This window comes from Ochotona princeps, chromosome 24 (genome assembly GCF_030435755.1).
Source record: "Ochotona princeps isolate mOchPri1 chromosome 24, mOchPri1.hap1, whole genome shotgun sequence".
Lineage (NCBI taxonomy): Eukaryota > Metazoa > Chordata > Mammalia > Lagomorpha > Ochotonidae > Ochotona > Ochotona princeps.
In genome coordinates, this window is record NC_080855.1 from 9,761,896 (window position 1) to 9,782,978 (window position 21,083).

The window sequence follows — 21,083 nt, forward strand, 5'->3', positions numbered from 1 at the left end:
CAGCTCTGCTTTCCACACACAATGGTGTCCCAACACAGGTCAGGCTACAGCAGTCTGAACCACTGGAAGCTTCAAAGATTCAAGATTGCGGGCTACCATCTCCAAATGCAGGTAACTCCCCCAGGGTCACCGTGAGGATGCACCAGATGGTGGCTTCCCACTCTCCAGGTCTTTGCCTTCAGGAGACATGCAGGTCACCACCCATCAACCTTTATTGCTAAGGACACTAAGATTCTCCTTTGGAGAATCCAGGCTTCTTACTCTCTCATTAGACTGACCAGAAAGAAAACAAAAGCTACAGCTTTCCATATTTCACTTCCCACACAGAGACTGGGGAGGTACAGTGAGGAATGAAGAATACAGCAGAGAGGCCCGGCACAATAGCGTAGCGATTAAAGTCCTCACCTTTAATGCGCCAGGATCTCATATGGGCGCTGGTGCTAATCCCGACAACCCCACTTCCCATCCAGCTCCCTGCCTGTGGCCTGGGAAAGCAGCTGAGGAGAGCCAAAAGCCTTGGGACCCTGCACCGGTGTGGGAGACCTGAAGGGGGCTCCTGGCTCCTGGTTTCAGACTGGCACAGTTCCAGCAGTTGGCAGCCACTTGGGGAGTGAATCAATGGATGGAAGATCTTCCTTTCTCTCTCTCCTCTCTGTAAATCTGCCTTTTCAATAAAAATAAATGTAATATTTTTTTAAAAAGTTTCAGATGCATTAAATAATCTACAAACCATCTACTTTTCAGGTTCTCTAATGTCACCTTATAAGATCTTTCTTTATTTCTTGAAATCGCATTTGAAGCCCAAAATTCTCTGTACTGATGTAATTGGTAATCCTGTCAAAATGCATATAAATCACACCATCGTCGTATGTAAGTGCCAGAGATGTGCATCTGTCCCACGCTCCAGACCCAGGTGGGTGCAAGCCCTGGGCTGTGAGCTGGCAGAGCAGAAGTGCCCTGGACCCCTTCCCCAGAGGCTCAGCCACTGCCCCCACACAGCAGCACTCGCCAGCCACAGAGACCACCAAAGTTAACAAGCTGTGCCTCCACTCAAGGATGGAAACAAAGAGAACAAAATAAGCAGGGACGGCTCTTCAAGTGTTACATTGATTTACTGCTTTCAGTTTATGCTCCTTTTCCACAGCTTCTTTATTATCTTCCAGGGGGCCCATTCACTCTAGAGCTCACCTCAGCATCAATGAGCACATGGTCTGTGCAAACACTGAGTGCAGCTGAGGAGACACTGAATGAAGATGCGGCTGCTTTGGGTGCACAAGCATTCCCCACTCTTAGGACACCTGAACGCCCCCCATGTATACTTCTCTTCCCACCCTACTCCTGATTATCTCTATTCCTTATAAAAGGATTAGTTGCTTTCAGATTTTCTTCACTCCGTTCTTTGGATTTTCTTTCGCATTACCTGGTCTGTGACTAACTACTTAAATGTGTCTCTTAAATCTTTATTCACTTGCCTTGGGAAATTTTAGAAAGGCCATTTTGCATACAAAACACATGATCTGGGTAAGGCATTGTGACCCAGAGGTTCACCAAATGCTTGGGATGTCTGCATCTTATATTGGAATGTTGGTTCAAATCCTAGCTGCCTCACTTTTGATCCAACTCCCTGGCTAACATGCTCAGAGAAGGTAGTAGGTGACGGCCCAAGTACTTGGGTTCCTGACAACCACATAGAAGTTTGGGCTCCTCCTGGTCTACACATTGTGCTGTGGATACCTTGTAAAGTGAATCAGCCAACAGAAGGTGTATGTGACTGTCTCCAACTTTCAAAAACAGAAGTATACAAATCCACAGGACAAAACGAACACCAAACCCCAGTCCAACAAGAGCAAAGCATGTTTATAAAGTTCCTTTCTAGGGGCAACCATTGAGGAATAACTAATTAAGCAGCCACCCGCAAGGCCAGCATCCCATATGAGCACCAAGTCGTTTAAGTTTGAAAGGATCTACTTCCAATCCAGCGTCCTGGTAATTTTAACACCTGGGAAAGTGGCAAAGGATGGCCAAAGCACTTGAGTCCCTGCCAACCACATGTGGTTGTCAGCGCTGGGAGACTTGGATGGAGATGGGCCAACCCCAGTGAGTGTGGACATTTGAGGAGTCTGCATTTCAAATAAATAAACAAGCCTTTCAAAAACAGAAAAGACTTCTATCTGGAGATGAGCAATTTATAAAATAATAGATGGCCTGAAGACTCCACTGGACTTTCTTAGAGAGTTTATTACTGCATCATCAATCACATACTAACAGCACAGCAATTACATCCTGGTACAGTGAGAAGGGTGACCAATCAGGTCTTGATAGACCACAGCTCTGCTGCCCCCCTGTGTGTACTTCCACTAAAAAAAAAAAAAAAAAAAAAAAAAAAAAAGCCACCAGAAAGCACTGTCCTGTAAGCCTATGGAGCAAAGAATGGAACCCTACGACACAGATAAGGTACTCAGCACTGAGCCTGGGCAGACCGACCACTATCATAAGCACACCTGGCAAAGTAGCTGAGGACTAAACAACATGATGTCCACACAGGACCTGGCACCACAGCTGGTGACAACACAGGTGCTCAACAATCATGTCTCATGGCAAAGGCTTGGGACCTATCACAACATAGAAAGGCTATCTTACTATGAAAATTCTTGGGGACTGTAAACATAATAGAGAAAATGGCAATGGAGAGGGAAAGCCTGGAGTTTCTTTAGGATCTCCCATGTAGGTGCAGGGTCCCAAGGCTTTGGGCCGTCCTCGACTGCTTCCCCAGGTCACAAGCAGGGAGCTGGATGGGAAGCAGGCCACCGGGATTAGAACTGGCGCCCACATGGGATCCTGGCATGTGCGAGGCAAGGACTTTAGCTACTAGGCTACCACGTCAGGCCCAATACTAGTTTAAAGAATAGTATATCTATTCTATGAAATACAACTCAGCCATTAAAAAGAATGAAATTCTACCTCTGCCACAAAATGTTCCCAACTAGACACCATAATTATGCTCAATGAAATAGACCAATCCCAAAACAAATATGTTCTCTCTGACGTAAGGCAACCTTCATGCAAAAATATAAGATCAACAGATACATGTGTAAACATGTATATACATATATTCACCTAGAGGAACTGTATAATGGAGAGCAGAACATCAAGAACTGAAGATACATTGCAGTATGCATCTCTGCTCCCAAATAAACGATGAATTACCACTGAAACTGTTAAATATATCTTGACAGCAAGATGCTTCCTGTCATTGTCTATACCTACAGCGCCATGGCACTCTTCCCCCCAGCCCATGGTACTCTTAATCAGCAGAATCACAGACTTCTGATTGTGGTCACCACCATTTAACCTAATGGATTCTCCTAGCCACAAACACAGAAATACAGAGATATAACATACACACCAAAAAACGTTGTTTTGCTTTGGATTGGTTTTTAACTCACTTCCATAAAAAAATACAATATTTTAAAGCACTAAAAATGTAAGAGTTCCAAAAACATTCCTATTGCCTCTCTCTCTTAAAAACAGTCTCCCTTGGGCCCAGCAGCAGTGGTCTAGCGACTAAAGTCCTTGCCCTGAACGCCCCAGGATCCCATACGGGTGCCGGTTCTAATCCTGGCAGCTCCACTTCCCATCCAGCTCCCTGCTTGTGGCCTGGGACCCTGCACCCGCGTGGGAGACCTGGAAGACCTGGAAGAGGTTCCCGGCTTCGGATTGGCATAGCATCGGCCGTTGCGGCTCACTTGGGGAGTGAATCATCAGATGGAAGATCTTCCTCTCTGTCTCTCCTCCTCTCTGTATAACTGATTTTGTAAAAAAAAAAGTGAAATAAATCTTAAAAAAAAAGTCTCCAGAAATCACCTATACACACATTAGCACGCATCTTTTCACCCCTAAAAAGGACTCAATGACCATCCTGTTCTCCACTGTGACACCTGCTCCTGGATTCTCAGACAGCCCGCTCCTTCCCAGACTTACAATGACAGGAATCTACCACTCCTCTGATGAAGACTCACTGACTTAACACTTTCTCTTTAAAGGATTTGTAATTCTCTGGATTAATTCACTTAATTAACTAATTAATATCTAGGGTTAATGTCAGTATGCTTTTCTTAATATATTTTTATTTTGAGTTATGTGGTATAATTTTGTGTAGGCTTGGATTCCCCTCAAACTCCCACGTCGACAGATTTTCCCCATTTTACTACAATGGTGTAGTCCTTCGTAAGGAATCATAATTCTATCATAAGTGTACCCCCACATTGTTGGTACAGACAATGTCAGACAGTCCAGCATCCCATTGTCTACACATGTCCAACAGTTTCATTGGGAGCCCATCTTTGTCTGGAAGCAGGGATGCATGTTCCATTATACCCCCACATCTATCATATACAGATAGACCCCAGTACTCCATCACTATTCATTTCCATAATTGAGAAGCCATGAAACAAGGTCAACAACTGGTATGAGTTAGAATAGCAGCAGCAGGGCTCAGTGCCGTGGCCTAGCGGCTAAAGTCCTCGTCCTGAACGCCCCGGGATCCCATATGGGCACCGGTTCTAATCCCAGCAGCTCCACTTCCCATCCAGCTCCCTGCTTGTGGCCTGGGAAAGCAGTTGAGGACGGCCCAACGCCTTGGGACTCTGCACCCGCGTGGGAGACCCGGAAGAGGTTCCAGGTTCCCGGCTTCGGATCGGCACACACCGGCCGTTGCAGCTCACTTGGGGAGTGAATCATCAGATGGAAGATCTTCCTCTCTGTCTCTCCTCCTCTCTGTATATCTGACTTTGTAATAAAATAAATAAATCTTAAAAAAAAAAAAATAAGAATAGCAGCAGCAACATCAACAACAAATTACAGTACCATGAAAAAACACGCCATGGAGTAACCAACACATGAGTGAATGCCAGTATTCTTAAACACTCTACCAAGCAAGACACTGACGTTTACTTGATCTGCTTGATGTAGTTAAGTCACAGCCATCTGTGGTCACAGAGATCTGAGTATTAATAAGTTAGATAGTCAAACCTAGAAGTTTTAAGATTCTTTTCCAGGAACTCAAGTATAAATGGAAACTTGGGTGCATAATCATTAAAAAAAATTTTTTTAAAAAAACTAGCATGGGGGACCCGGCGACATGGCCTAGCGGCTAACGTCCTCGCCTTGAAAGCCCCGGGATCCCATATGGGCGCCGGTTCTGGTCCCGGCAGCTCCACTTCCCATCCAGCTCCCTGCTTGTGGCCTGGGCAAGCAGTTGAGGACGGCCCAATGCATTGGGACCCTGCACCCGCGTGGGAGACCCGGAAGAGGTTCCAGGTTCCCGGCTTCGGATCGGCGCGCACCGGCCCGCATCAGTCCGTTGCAGCTCACTTGGGGAGTGAGTCGTCGGACGGAGGATCTTCCTCTCTGCCTCTCCTCCTCTGTGTATATCTGGCTGTAATAAAATGAATAAATCTTTAAAAAAAAAAAAAAACTAGCATGACAGGTGTGTTGAGACAAGGGAAGGGAGCAAACAAAAATTTTCCATCTACTTCTTCACTTCCAAATGCACAACAGCCAGGACTGAACCAAACTGAATCCAGGAGCCCAGAACTCAACCCAGTCTCTCACCTGGTGCTAACTGCTGCACTTGAGCCATCATCTGCTGCCGCCCAGAGTGCACGCTTGAGGAAGGGACATGAGTCAGAACCTGCACCATGCTGACGTAACACAGGTATTGCACATGGCAGCTTCATCTTCCACACCACAATGCCAGTCCCACAATACGTATTTGACAAGACCCTTACTATTCAAGATGACATGCAACCAATTCTCTAGAACTTAATTTTTTCCTATTCCTCTAGTACAATGAAAACTACTAAAACCATTTGTTATTTATGTGGCTATAGCACCAAAAGATTTTGCCATTAAAAGTAGACTTTTAAAATGAAGTGCTCTTTGAACTGAATATTTTCAGCAGCCAAAACATATGTCAATCTGAAATGCACTCACAGAACAACATATCTAAATAAGTTTAAAAAAAGTGAGAGACACGCATCTACTACAGCGGTTCAATCACCACTTGGGACTTTACATCCCACTACTGAGTGCCTGGGTGGGAGTCTCAGCTCAGTAATTCATTCAGTTCCCTAGTAAAACAAACTTCAAAAAAAATTTTATTTTTTTTAAATTTGAAATGCAGAGCCAGAGAGAAGGAAAGATAGGTATCTTTCATTCACCATTTACACCCCAAAATGCCCACACCAGCCAGGGCTGGACCAGCCAAACCCACGAGTTTCATCCAGGTCTCTCAAATGGGTCAAACGGGCTCAAGCACCTGGGCCATCTTCTGATGCCTTACCAGGCACATCAGCATGGAGCAGGACACTAACTGGTATGCACAGGGATATCAGTGCCACCGGCAGTGCCAACCTGCTGCACCATGGTATAAAACCCCTCACCCACACACTCCAGAAGGCAGAGTGATGGCTGAAGCACATGGGTCCCTACCAACCTGGAAGGGCCCGGACTGGACTCCGGTCACCTCGCACTGGCTTCTGCGCTCATTTGGAGAGTGAATCAGCAGAGAGACTTCTATCTTCCAAATAAATCAATAAAAATTTAGAAAAAATCTTTAAAATCATTTTACAAAAGAGACTGTATTTGCCTGGCTGATGCACAGTGTACCTTTCGCTGACACACAAGGAATGGTTAACACTAGTGGCCTATTAGGAGGGGAATGGGTGAATCTAAAGATGAAGAAGGAAATTTCTCACCAAGTATCCATTTTTTTTATTTTCTGAAACTCTGAACTGTATGATCACATCATCTATTCAAAAGAAAGTTAAAAAAAAAAAACCTTTTGAAGAAAATTCTTCCACTTGAACAAAAATTTCCCAACACTTTAAATAAGTACACTAGTTATAATCTTCAAATTCTTTTTTTGCAAGGCAGAGAGACAAAGGGATCCCATCTACTGCTTTATTCCCCAAATGCCCACCGCAGTCAGGGCTGCCGCAACTGCTGCAGGCAGGAATCCAACCCAGTCCTCCCACACGGTGGCACGGACCCAATCACTGGGCCATTGAAGTCAAGGGAAGGAGATGGTGCTGGCTATGGGGTGGGGCATCTTCAAGTGCAGGTCAAGAACCCTGTCACAGCTGAAATTTGTATGCTGTTTTTCACAGGGCCCTTCCCCCAATAAGGGGATGCAGGAGGGGAAGACAGGTGTCAACACGCACTGGATTTGGGCCTGAATGGAAAAATGCACTCTGGAAAAAGCTGATTTCAAATTCTGGGGGAAAAAAATCCAAAAATAGCTTTCCCCAATTACTCCAGACAGGATGGGATTTTTGTAAAGTGTTACACTGTTTAAAAGGGTGACCTCACACAGCCTTCACCCAGGCGAGCTCCTCTCTCACCCAGAATAAGACACCACAGTCCTCTCTCACAAGTCTCCTGACCACCTGGCCTGAAGCAGGGTTACAACTGCTGGGAGGAGCCTCTTCTCACAGCCCACACCACTCAACTCTCATTCCTAGAAGAGCAGCCAGAGTACCCTACATGTAATATGCATTTAAGCATTTGCTGAATCAAACAGCAAAAGGGTAGAATTGAGACTTAAGCCACTGAAATTGAAAAAGGGGCAGCCTCTGTGGCATAACAAGTAAAGCCATCAGCAGCATACCATGTGAGTGCTGGTATGCTCCATGTGAGTCCTGGCTGCTCCACTTCCCACAGAGCTCCCTGTTAATGTGTCTTGGAAAGCGGCAGAGGACAGCCCAGATGCTTGGACCCTCCTGCACTCCCAAGAAGCTCCTGGCTTCAGAATGCCCAGTTCTGGCCGTCGCAGCCACACGTGGGGTAAGGGAACCAGTGAACAGCAGATCTCTGTCACTCTGCCTTTCAAAATAAGAAAACAAATCTTACAGAGGAAAGAAAAAGGCATCACTTTTAAAAGCACTCACCACTCACTAGCCATATGTGGCTTTTTAAAAATTTAAGAATGCATTCCCAAGATACAGTAGCCACTTCTCAATCATCTAATACCACACACAACCAGGTGTCTTAACGCTGGGCAATGCAGACACAAAACCTGCCATCATCATAAAAACTTCGGTGAACAGCACCGACCTACAGATAATCACAAGAACACTCCCAACTCAAATACAGAAAATGTCTGAATCCACTCTTAAAGAGAAAATTCAGTTTTCTTTAAACTTTCAAAGCCTGAGAAAGTTTGAGAGCTAAAACACTAAATTCTCTTGAAGTAACGAACGGCCCTCACAGATTTTTAAACAGAAGTCCAACTCACAGGACAGGCTGTGTTCTCCAAACCAACCTGATCCCAACAGCAGAGCAACAACCAAAGCCATACAGAAAACCTGCTGGTACTACAGGTCTTATTTCAATAAAGGTTATTATAACTAAATATGCAAATAAGATTTAACAGATGCACAAACCAGCAGTTTTATTTTTGTCTACCATGGGTCAATTTTTACTGGCTAAAAACTTTAGTCATCATACCTAAAATATCTAGGAGAACAGAAAATTAGTAGCCTTCACCAAAAGAATTTCCTACTACAGAATATGTAAGAAGAGATAATTCTCAGAGTACAGCATAAAGCTGAATTGGTCCCTTTCAAGCTCAACACAGCTGAAACAGAGAAGAAATTACCGTTGCACTTCCGTTTCTTTCAACCAATCAACTCCGATTGCTGCACTACACAACAATCCCACAATCATTTCCCTAATTCCTGCCTTCCAATGACACAGAAACGCTACTTTTATAGTATCTCTGTACTCACGTTCTCTTTTTCTCTAAGTCCTAGCCTACCAAAGCCATACAGAAACCCCATAACTATTTAATCAAGCCATTACTCTAGAGCAATAACTAGAAAACCAGCTCCATTTAACTAGTGTTCAATTTCCCTACAAAGATCAGTACGTGAAGCATGAGTCAAGTGAAGTCAACCTAGCACCTCATCTGCAGGACTCCAGAATCTTCCTCACCTCCACATCCATTCTATCACAAACCACAGCTGAAACTTCACCAGCCCTAGCACCAGCAGGGGCAGCAGCTCCCCTTTCATGAGGGTCTGGTTCTGGGTTAGATCTCTCATTAAATCAGCCAAGTCCTCACCGCTACAGAGGTGGGTGATGTCTAATATTTTTTTCTATACAATTAAATGCAGCTGCTTTAACCTGCGAAAAGCCAAGCAGCACAGCACAGCAATATTCAAGGTTAATCTAAGTGAGCAGAAATAGTGAGGATCCCTTGCAGTGAGCTCTTTGCATGCTCTCGCTCTCACACACACACTTGTCACCCAGTGACTGCACCGAGTCACAGTGCTGAAGAGCTGGGAGCTGGGATCTGTGTCCACCCTGAGCTGAAGCCAGGGCCACCTCCACAGCACACACAGCGGGTCACAGAAGAAAAAGCCCTGACATTGCCTTCAATTCTGAGTCATGCTTAGAAAGTTCCACTTTTAAACAGGTGACAAATACTCAAAAATATTTTAATTCAGGCCTGGCTCGGTAGCCTAGTGGCTAAGGTTCTCGCCTTGTACGTGCCAGGATCCCATATGGGCACTGGTTCATGTCCCGGCTGTTCCACTTCCCATCCAGCTCCCTGCCTGTGACCTGGGAAAACAGTTGAGGATGGCCCAAAGCCTTGGGACCCTGCGCCCACGTGGGAGACCCAGAGGAGGCTCCTGGCTCCTGATTAGTGCAGTTCCAGCCATTGCGGCCACTTCGGGAGTGAATCAATGGGTGGAAGGGTTTCTTCTCTGTCTCTCCTCGTCTCCGTATATCTGATTTTCCAATAAAAATAAAATAAGCCTTTAAAAAAATTTTTAATCCAAAGGAATTGGGATAAGCTTTTCTACTTCATAACTGTACCTAATTAATTGGTAGATTTTTTTTAAAGATTTGTCTATTTTTATTACAAAGTCAGATACACAGAGAGGAGGAGAAATAGAGAGGAAGATCTTCCATCTGATGATTCACTCCCCAAGTGAGCACGACGGCCGGTGGTGCGCTTTGGGCCGTCCTCGACTGCCTTTCCAGGCCACAAGCAGGGAGCTGGATGGGAAGTGGAGCTGCCGGGATTAGAACTGGTGCCCATATGGAATCCCGGGGCTTTCAAGTCGAGGACTTTAGCCACTAGGCCACGCCGCTGGGCCCTAATTGGTAGATTTTGATAGTTCCTGAGTGTCATCAGTTTGTAACCAAATGCCAGAGTCCGCGCTATTTAAATGTTGCACAAGACTTCCCTACAGACTCCCCAGTACAGTAGCCTATTTTGCTTGTCATTTCACTGGTTATTCTCTCAAGTTCAAATGTGAATAGGTGGTACAGTTTTAGATTAAAATTTTCAAGACACATGGGGGAGAAAGGAGTATTTCTGAACTATGAAAAGCACTGGCTTTATGACAGACTTGTGAAGCCCTATTAGGCAGCCCTTCTTCTCTGCTTTTGGAGACGACGCAAGCTAGAAAAAACACCTTAGGTACACAGTAAGGCTCAAGCGAATTAAGACATTTCCAAAAGCAGTAAACGAAACACCCAGAATTGGGAAAGTCAGATTTAATCAAGCAGAATTATTTGCACCATTAGATCTTACTATTCTTAGCAATGGTTCAACTAAACATTTTTTTGATTAAGAGAAACGAAACACCGGGGAAAACTTCACACGGGATGATATCCAAGTCTTCCTGAAGGGTAAGTTTAAAAAGAAATTCAACTTTTTAGACATAGAGCTAAAATTTATTCTTATTTTCTAAGTTTAGAAACAGAAAATACCCCAAAGGTGGTTTTCCAAAGACAATCATGAACTTTTTTTTTTATTGGAAAATCAGATATACAGAGTGGAGGAGAGACAGAAAGACCTTCTGTCAGATGATTCACTCCCCAAGTGGCCGCAACAGTTGGTGCTGTGCCAATCTGAAGCCAGGAGCCAGGAGCCTCCGCTGGGTCTCCCACATGGGTGCAGGGTCCCAAGGCCTTGGTCCATCCTTGACCGCCTTCCCAGTCCACAAGCAGGGAGCTGGATGGGAAGCAGAGCCACCAGGATTGGAACTGGCACCATATGGAGCCCGGTGTGTGCAAGGAGAGGACTTTAGCTGCTAGGCCACCATGCTGGGCCCATTGCCTGAGAACTTTAAAACAAAACAAAACACTCCTTCTCCAGGTGTGAAATGCCCCCATGGCAAGCAGCTTACCACTGCAGAAAGGGTGCTCCCGGGTCCTGACACAGGGCTCCTCACAGAGGGTGGAGTATGGAAAACTCCGCCCAAGCAGCAAGTAGTGGCGCAACAGCTCGCTGCCGTGTGACAGCTCTGAGTTGGGAAGGGCAACCCCCTTTCCCCAAGTGAAGAATGAGCTGAGGACCTCATGCCAGCCCAGAGTCCACACTCTGAGGAGGAATCACCAAGGAAAAGGCTTCAGGAAGGGCAGAAGGAAATGCAAGGCACATATCCCCAAACTAGAGGGCATGGCCAGGAGTGCCAGAGCACCCAAGAGACAGTGGATAACCAGAAGTTGTCACAGGCCGTAACAGTCAGGGACCCAGCCAGGGTTCTTCATCAACAGCCCAAGGGGTACAGAAGCTGAGAGGTTCCACCGCCTTCTAGCTCGATTCTAGCTCTTCAAGAGGTGAGGAGGTGCAGAGCAGCGAGACCCAACTATGCGTGACGGAGCATTTCTCTCAGCCCGGGGTCCCTTTGCATCCTTCCAGGGCTGCTTCGGGTGGGGGGTACCTGACCCACAAACCCAGCCCTGAGCTGCTACACACAGTAATCCTCAGGAAACAGGAGCGTAAATTCAGTCCTCCTCAGACTGCCCTCTCAAGTTTTGCCTCTAAGTTTTGTCAACACAGTTCTCAAAGGTGTCTACCAGAATCCTTTGTGCACTGCTGCTGCCTCATGGGAACCTCAAGCTCAAGTGCATTAGACACAGGACAGAAACAATCAAACATTCAGTCACCTGCTGCTTAAACAGCCATGAACTATCAAATTATCAAAAATTTTTCACAATTCATGCCACTTACATTTTTGTATTTTAGAATTTGCTAATCACCTTGTTCACATTGAAAAAAACAAACCTGAGAATGGAGGTATATAATCAATGATACTGATTAGAGTTCCTGGCTCTGTGCCCAGTGCTGGGCCTCTGTGGTCAAGCACAGTTACTGAGCAATCAAGTCTAGCACCGTGGGCAAAACACACCCATTTTCCCCAAAGCCTAAAACCTACAGACAGCTCATCCCCATGAGCATCTGCCCACTCCCAGCACCCTGTGATGGGAACTGCTCTCTCCATCATGTAAGCGAGGAAGCTGAGGCTCAGACACAACTTGCCTCAAAAATGCTCTGGCCCGGGCACTATCAGGCCAGCTACATCTGTGACCAAGTCAGAGTCAGAGTGCACAGGTATAGAAAGTGGAACTGAAGAACAAAGAATGTATCTGACTGGTGGCAACAAGCTCAAAAGCAAAATCTTACAACTGTGGCAGCTTTGCAACACAAATACTAAAGGTTCTCTCACCCATTCCCTTAAACACTGCCTGAGGAACTACTATTCACAAGCACTGCCCCAGCAAAGGAAAAGTGCTCCCAGCTCTCAGGCAGCTGCTTTTATTTTATTGGAAAGGCAGATTAATACAGAAAAGGAGAGACAGAGAGATCTCCATCCACTGAATCTTTCCTCATATCCCAAATAGTTGCAATGGCTAGAGCTGAGCTGATTCGAAGCCAGGAGCCACTTCCAAGTCTCTCACATGAGTGCAGGGTCCTAAGTCTTAGGCCGTCCTCTACTGCTTTGCCAGACCACAAGCAGAGAGCTTGGTGGGAAGAGAGTCAGCCAGAATATGAACCAATGCCCATATGGGATGCCAGCACTTGCAGGGGGAGAATTAGGCAACTGAGCCATCAAGCCAGCCCAAATAAATCCTTACCCCCCCCCCCAAAAATTCTCCAAAGAGTCTAGCCTAGGGCAGCAGGGAGCCCATCACTTCCCATGAACACTAAGAAGTCAATTCTGTTTCACATCATGGTAACATAACTGCAGCCCCAGGCCACATTCCCTGGATGCCACTCCTTCCAACTCAAGCTGCACTAGGCCACAGATACGCCCATCACTCACATGTTATCTACGGTTTCTAATATGGCCAGCCAAGTAGAAACGGAGACCACTCGGCACACAGGCACTTACTCTCTGCCCCTTCACATGAAGTTTGACAACCCTTGTGTTACATGGAAAGGGTTCCAGGGGCCAGCACCCACAGAGTATCAAGCTGCCGCTTAGGTTTGCAGCATCGCACATGGGTGGCACTTGGTATCCCAGCTGCTCCACTTCAGATCCAGCTACTAACTAACAGTTTGGGGAAAGCAAGTTGGCCCCAGGGTCTGGGTTCCTCCCACTCACAGGGGAGAGTTGGGGGAAGCTCCCGGCTCCTGGATCAGGCCATTGCAGCCATGCAGGGAGTGAATCAACAGATGGAAGCTCTCTTGCTCCATCTCTCCCTCTTTGTAATTGAGTTTTAAACAAAATAAATCTTAATAAATAAATAACTTCCAGTTGTTTCAGGTAACTTCCATGAGGTTTCAGCATGGTGGCAGCACCATAAGCAGATGAAGGTGTCGGGAAGCTAGCGGGAAAAGCCTCAGCTACAATCAGCTTCCTGGGAGCACAGAACCTTCCGTAAGAAGCACCACTCAGCATGCCCTCTGACTCAAGGAACGCACTCCAAGAACTGGGTGAAAGTGGGCTGCACCTCACTAATATAGCAACTCCTTCCAATCTTTAAAAACTCACAAGGCAGTTGAGATTTTTTTTTAAAGACTTATCTATTTGAAAGGCAGTTTTCCAGAGAGATGGAAGAGAGGAAGCAATCCCCCATCTGCTGGTTTACTCCCCAAATGGCTACCATGGGCTAGAGTTAGGCTGCTTTGAAGCCAGGAGCTTCCTCTGGTCTCCCATCTGGTACAGGGACTCAAGTGTTTGGGCCATCTTCTGCAGCTTCCCCAGGCACATTAGCAGAGGATCAGAAGTGCAAAGGCTAGAACTTGAACTGGTGTCCATAGAGGATGCCAGCACTGCAGGAAAAAGCTTAACCCACTACACTACAGCACCAACGCCAGCACATATACTCTAGAGAATTCATTTTTAGCATTTTATCTTCAAACACACTAAGCAGAAATATAAAGCACAGAGATACCCCAAGTAATGGTGCACTTCATCACACAATCATACCGGCACTACACAGCGGCTGTAAGGTACACGCACTAAGCCTCCAGGCTGGGAGGAATTCCTCTCAGCTATGCTGAAGAACTATAGGACCAAACCTGAAGGCCACACAGCAAGTGACTCTCAATGCTTAGGTCAACAGGAAGGTGCCCTCAGGGTGCCTGACCTTCACCTACCATTGCAGCTGATGGCACCGGTCCCTCTCCTGGATACTCATGAGTCTTCGCTTTTTTTTCACAGGTCACAGCAAAGCAAAGCCATGGGAAAGACCCAGCTCTAAGTCTCCAGAAGACTCCTAGTTCCTATTTAGACACAACTTAACAATGAGGTAAAATAACCTGACCATTTCCTAACTTTCCCCTTCAGTAAATGAGAATGTGAAGCCACACAACTGACAGCAAGCAGCAGCCCAGAGCCTGAGAGAAGTGGGAAGTCTTGCTCCTTCCCAGGGTAAACTCCCTGCTGGACTGACGAGATCGGAGCTTGTCAAGTCAGCCACACAAGCAAACGAAATGTGTATGGATGTAGATTTACAAAATAGATGTATAAAAGTATTTCCTTTCATGATGCAGGTGGTTCTGGCTTGGGGAAGATCACCTCTCTCTCCATCTCACCTCACAAACTGCTGTAAGGGTTAGACTAAGTGGGTTCAGGGACAAGTGCTCTGATAAATAAAGCACTACACAGAGACAAGATCATCAGTTGGTTAACAGGATATTTGGCTGGGAATCGTATTTACCACAAACTTTCTAAAACGGCTTCTCTGCTACATTGATAAAATGCCACCACCGCTTAGAGGCTCCCACACTGCACAGAATGATACACGCCAACACTCAATTCTCAGGATGCAGTTGTTAATAACTTTCTAGTATTTGTTATGCGCAAATTTTGTCATAATAAAGCTGACACCACACCCCCACCTCTGCAATAGTTTATTGCTTGCCTGAGTATTTCTCTCACACCAGGAAATCATGAATCCTCAAAGTTAAGACACCAACAGATTACCCTGATTTGGTGATACTAAGTAAAGAAGTTTCCTGTGCCACAGCAAATTAAGCCGCTGCCTGCAGCACAAGCATCCCATATGGACACCAGTTTGAGTCCCCATTGTTCCACTTCCAATCCAGTTCCCTGCTCATGAGCCTAGGAAACCAGCGAAGGATGGCACAAGTGCGTGAGCCCCAGAACCCATGTACAGGACTCAGAAGGAGCTACTGGCTCCTGTCTGGCCAACCCCAACTCTTACGGCCAACTGCAGAATGAACCAGTGGACAGAAGACAGCTTTCTGTTTTTCAAACTAATAAATCATTCAAGAATTTTAATAAATAGGGACAAGCACTGTGAAATAACAGGGTAAGCTGCCATCTGCAATGCCAGCATCCCACATGGATATCAGTTCAAGCCCCAGTAGCTCCTCTTCTGATCCATCTCCCTACTAAGGCACCTGAGAAAGCACAAGAAAGTGGCCCAAGTCCTGGGCCTCTGCATCCATGTGGGGCCTCTGCACCCATGTGGGGCCTCTGCACCCATGTGGGAGGCTTGAATGAAGCTTCTGGCCCCTGGCTTAGGACTGGCCCAACCCTTGTCATTGGCCATTTAGATAATGAACCAGCATATGGAAGATGTTTAACTCTTCCTTAACTCTTCCTCTCTGTAGCAAGGGGTTTCGGAAAAAAAATAAATAAATAAAACAAAACTTTTAAATAAATAAAAATAATACATACTGGTAACACAAGGGCCAAACATATAAAAGATACCAAAGGAAGCCACGTCACTGACCAACAACCATACCCACTGTGCAATACTCCAGAGCTGCTCCTGTAGCTCCTTCTTGTGTTCCCTGCGCTTGTGGGGTGCATGCCTGTCTGTGACCCCTCAAGGATAGCCATCTGTCATCGGTGGCAATAGCGCTAACTCTCAGAGGTACTGCCGGCTCTTCCTGGGGAGTCGCAAGCACACATCCACATTCCCATGATGCTGCCAGGACCAGGGCTGCTAAGATCTGCAACCGCAGACCTTTTCCTCTGCCACTGTGGCTCCCAGAGACACATCTGCATGACAGGGAGGGCTTCACAGGCCATACCCTCATATGCACACCACATCACAAGCTGCTCTGACTTCTCAGGCTGTCAAGACCTCCTCCTGCTACTTTCTCTGAGTTCTTAACGGGACAGAGCCACCCTCCTTCATAAAAAGATTTTTCTTTTAATTACTGGAAAGACAGATTTACAAACAGAAGAAGAGAAAGATCTTCCACCTGCTGCTCACTCCCTAAATGGCTGCAATGGCTGGAGCTTAGCCTACCCTAAGCCAGGAGCCTCCTCCGGGTCCACCATACGGATGCAGGGTCCCAAGGCTTTGGGCCGTTCTTTACTTCTTTCCCAGGTCATAAGCAGGGAGTTGGAAGGGAAGTGTAGCAGCCAGGACGTAAACCAGCACCCACATGGGATGCCAGCACTTGCAGGAAGAGGATTAGCCATTCCAGCCATCACTCCAGGTCCCTCAGATTTTTTTTTTAAAGGATTTAGTTACTTAATTGAAAGGCAGAGTTAGAGACAGGGCGAGACCTTTCACCTACTGATTCACTCCCCAAATGGCTACAACAGCCAAGGCTGGGACAGACTGCAGGAACAAGCCAGTAGCTCCATCCAGGTCTCCCATGTAGGTGGCAGGCACTCAAGCACTTTGGCCATCTTCCTCTGCTTCCCCAGGTACATTACCAGGGATCCGGATAGGAAGCAAAGCAGCTGGAACTTGAACTTGAAATGATGCTCTTGTGGGATGCCTGTCACCTGGCCTGCTGTACCACAGCACCAGCCCTTCTATCGCGGCAAATGATTGCACCACCTGGCCCAGTTTTCTTTTGGAAACTTCAGAGACACACCCTCTCATCAAAATAAGGTTGAAAATCTCAAAAGTGCTAGTCTTAGGTCTCTCCCATCTAATCAAATATCCTCAATTCAATGTATTTTTTGCCAATAATCTGTAGTTAACCATTTACTTAAAAAACATCAAGATCTCATCCATCTCATTACTCAATGTCCCAGACTAGTAACTATTCAAAAGTTGTGCCTTGTTTAATGTGCTGGGTGAGGACTCCTTCCCTTGGCGGTCCCCCCTCCCTCATAAACCCTCCAGAATAATACGATAGTAACAAATGTGTAACTGAGGATCCAGCTGCAACAGGACAGTTACTTCATTCTTCCTATTCCTTAAAACAGACTTGAAAAAGTTAAAGTGCTCCTGTCCCATACGAAGGCCAACACTGAAAAGGAAAGGAAAAAAATAAAGTGGGCTACTTTGAGAAGCCCTTTCTGATAGGACTTGGTTGTGCCAAAGTGAACAGCACAAACTGGGGCTCTCCAACCAAACAGAAACCCTTCCGGCTGCATCTTGAAAGCCGCTGAAAGTCAAGAGCGGGACCGTCTCACGTTACTCATTTGTCCCCTTTTGTAAAAGTCCACAGGAACTTCATTCAACAATAGCAGCACCACAAAGCCACCCAAGTTATCAATTTCAGAAAGGCTTTCCAGCTGAACTTGTACTTCACACAGTTAACATGAACAAAAATGGTCTGTGCTACAAAAACAAAGGACACTCCAATAAGTGTCCTCACTCCAATAAGGCAAATTTTTACATTACTGTCAAGTTCAACCTTTCACAAGATAAAGAGAAAAGTATCATTAATGGACTTAAGGAGCTTCACTGACTACAAACCGTAATTTAACTAGGCAAGAATCTCTTTGAGACTGATTTTTAAAAATCCTTTCTCTCACTTCTACAATATTAAAAGCCACTTCTATAACTGGATTCCAGGGATTACATTCAGCACAAATTCCCAATGTACTTCAAGAGTACACTGCGCCAGCGGCCAGTCACAAAAACATTCCCACCGGCTGAAGACCTGATTGTATCCAGCACAGCTCTGACAGCAGCAGCGTAATTCAGTTTGGCCCCATTCATTAGAAACTCATCTTCGGATGCTGCCACCACCAGATTCTGTGGGACGCTCGCGGCCCAGCAGCGACAGTTCCCGGTGCACAAGTTCTCCAGGCTGAGGAGCCGCAACTAGTCCTTCCGTCCACACGCGCCAGCACCCGCCAAGGCAGACTCGCTGAACCAGCAGCACACCACGCTGCCTCTCGATTCCCCAAGAAGCTCCCCCAAATAGCTGTTTAACCGGTGACTTAGCACCCTGACAGCTTTTTTTCCTTTTTGAGAAACTGGAATCCCCACGTGAACATAACTTCTTGTACATCCACACTGTAAAAGTAACACAAACTCTAAAGGCGACTGAACTGCCCATATGATTTCAGAAATCAGCAAACTTTCTTTGAAAGTTAAGCACGTTTAACGCAGCACAGCAACCCAGATGACATCTCGCTATGCCGGGAGTTGTCGAAAAATAGAATGACAAGGTGACTCCTCCTTCCCAATCCTCCCCACAACCCCCGGCCCCAGGAAAAGGGAAAGAACACGAGTCTTCAAAACAACTGCTTAGCATTTTTCTCAGGTGCACATTCCAAGAAAACTTCACTGTGCTAACTCCCAAGAGGGCGGGTGGCTGCTGCGAGGGTCTTCCCACATCGGAGTGGTGAGGAGTGCGCCCCCGGGAGAAACGTGCCCGGGGCCTCTGGGCCGCGATCCTCCTCAAGCACCAGGCCTGCCGTGGTGAACCCCAGACGGTCCCGCGAGCCGCGGCGGCCCGCACCATCCCGCACCACCCCGCGCTGCGCTCCACTCTCATCCGGAGCCAGCGTCGCGGGCAGAACAGCCAAACCCGGGGAGCCCAGGGCGGCCGGGCAGGCGCGGCCCCCTCGCGCCCGCTGACAGGCGGACTCCCCACAAACTTCCAGCCTCCGCCGGGGGCCGCTCCCGGGCCCGGCCGGCTCCGCCACGACCACCTCCATGCCCCCTGACTCAGCCCTCACAGCCGGCAGCCCCTCGGGGTGGACACTGACAGCGAGCTTCGGCCCCCGCCGCCCCGATCCGCTCCTCACCTGTGCTGTCATTCGCCGAGAAGCCCGGCGAGCTGAGTTTGGCTCGTTTGGGGTTGGGCGGTCCGTCCAGCAAGTTCTCGGCCATTTTCACAAGCTCGCGAAAACAGCCCCAAGCGCGGGCGGCGAGGCCGGGACGGTCCGTACGAGGGGTCGGGGGCCCGGCCGGCCGCGAGCCAGGAGCGAGCGAGGAGCGAGCGCGGGCCGCGGCGGGCCGGCGGGCGCCGAGGGGAGGAGGGCGCAGGCCGGGTGGGGGAGGCGGCGGCCAAATCTCAGCCACAGCAACAGCGCCCCGCAGCGCTCACCGCCCGCCCCCGGCCGCCGCCGCCGCCGGCCGCGGCCCCCTCATCCCCTGCCCGCCTCCCGTGCGCGACACTCCGCGGCGGGGGCGCCCAGGCGGCCCGGCCGTCCCCCCGGGCCCGGCTGGCAGCGACGGCGCCCGGCCGGGCGGCTCAGGCAGTCCCCGGGAACATGGTGCCGCGCCGCCGCCTCGCTCTCCCCCCCCCCGCGCCCCACTTAATGAATTCGCTCGCGGCCCGACGACGAGGGGGCTCCGGGCTCGGCTCGCCGCCCGCGGCCCGCCGCCGCCGCCGCCGCCGCCGGGAGAAAAAACAATGCGCCGAGCGGGGTCGCCGCCGCCGCCGCGGCCCCCCCACCCCCGTGCCGCCGCCGCCGCCGCTGCCGCCGCTGCCGCCGCCGCCGGGCTCCGGGAGGCCGAGCCGAGAGGCGAGCGGGGCCGCTGGGGCGGGCGCCGAGGGCCGGGCGGAGCGGGCCGGCCGGGCGGAGCGGGGTGCGCGGGCGGTTGTGGGGCCCGGGACCGGCGGGGCCGAGTAGATCGCGCTCGAAGCCCCGGTCGGGTCCGCGACAAGATGGCGGCTGTTGATTCCTCAATTAAAAAAAAAAAGAAAGTTTTTTTTCTTCTCTTTCCAGAGCCTGAACGGGGAGGGGGAGGGGGCGGGGCACGCCGCTGCGTCACCCCCCCGCAGCGTCACCACGCACGGCCCCCGCCCCTCCCCCTCCACCTGCGCCGGCCGCGGCGGAAAGAGCCGAGCGCGCTCGGGGCGGAAGGGCCGAAGGCGCGGCGACTGTGCGTGGCTGGGGGCGGCAGGCGACCGGGCGGGGGCCGGGCCTGCGGGCGCGAGTGCGTCGGGCCCGGCCGCCACTTTTGTTCTCACGGGCGACCGGCCGCAGGGGCCTGGGTTCCGGCGCGGTGCGCTGTGAGGTAGCACACCGGGTCCCAGGTGGGAGTCGGCGCCCGACCCGGGCCCTCCCGTCCCCGCCGGAACGGCTGCGCCTCGGCGGCTCCTCAGGTCCCCGCCTGCCACCTTCCTCCTCGGGGACGGGAGGCGAAGGGAGGCCGGGGGCCAGCGTCGGCCCCGCTACTTTCCCTCACTGCCTGCCAGTGATGTGGCTTGGCCTCTGCAGGAATGCAGGCCACCTTCAGGACAGCCAGCCAGTGTGTGCAGATGGGGAAACTGAGGCAGAGAGGGGCCCTGAGCAACTTCTCAGCCGACATTGAGGCAGGAAGTGATAGGCGGGATTCCAAGCCCTCGCGCCTCCTGGGGTGCAGCCCAGTGGACACCAGGGCCTTGGACCTCATTCACAAACCCGAGGCGGTGACAACGGAGCCCACGCCGGGCCATCCACCCCTCACCTCAGGCCTTAGGGCTTCAACGTCCCGGGCACGCCCTCTGCAGGAGCCCAGATGGGTGTGGACTCTGGGCGACACCTGGATGCAGGCCTCAGGTGTGGCGTGCCCATTGCCCTTGGGGCCCTTTATCCCCACGGGCTCTCCCCAGGGAGTGTCACCCACCGCCTGCCTGGTTGCCTCAGCACCAGCACGTTTCTGTTTATTCA

At 49.2% G+C, this 21,083-nt stretch overlaps 1 protein-coding gene across 2 annotated transcripts in view; it reads right to left on the reverse strand.

Moving 5' to 3' along the window:
• Positions 1-20,122, reverse strand: part of CREBBP (CREB binding protein) — a 148,619-nt gene extending 128,497 nt beyond the window's left edge. The window contains exon 1 of one of the 2 annotated variants that reach the window (XM_004586702.4): positions 19,230-20,122. In XM_004586702.4, coding sequence (XP_004586759.2) covers positions 19,230-19,314 — 85 coding nt within the window. In that variant the 5' untranslated portion in view covers positions 19,315-20,122. The remainder of the gene's footprint in view (positions 1-19,229) is intronic. The other variant, XM_058680760.1, reaches the window with a different exon arrangement.
• Positions 20,123-21,083: the final 961 nt, after the last annotated feature.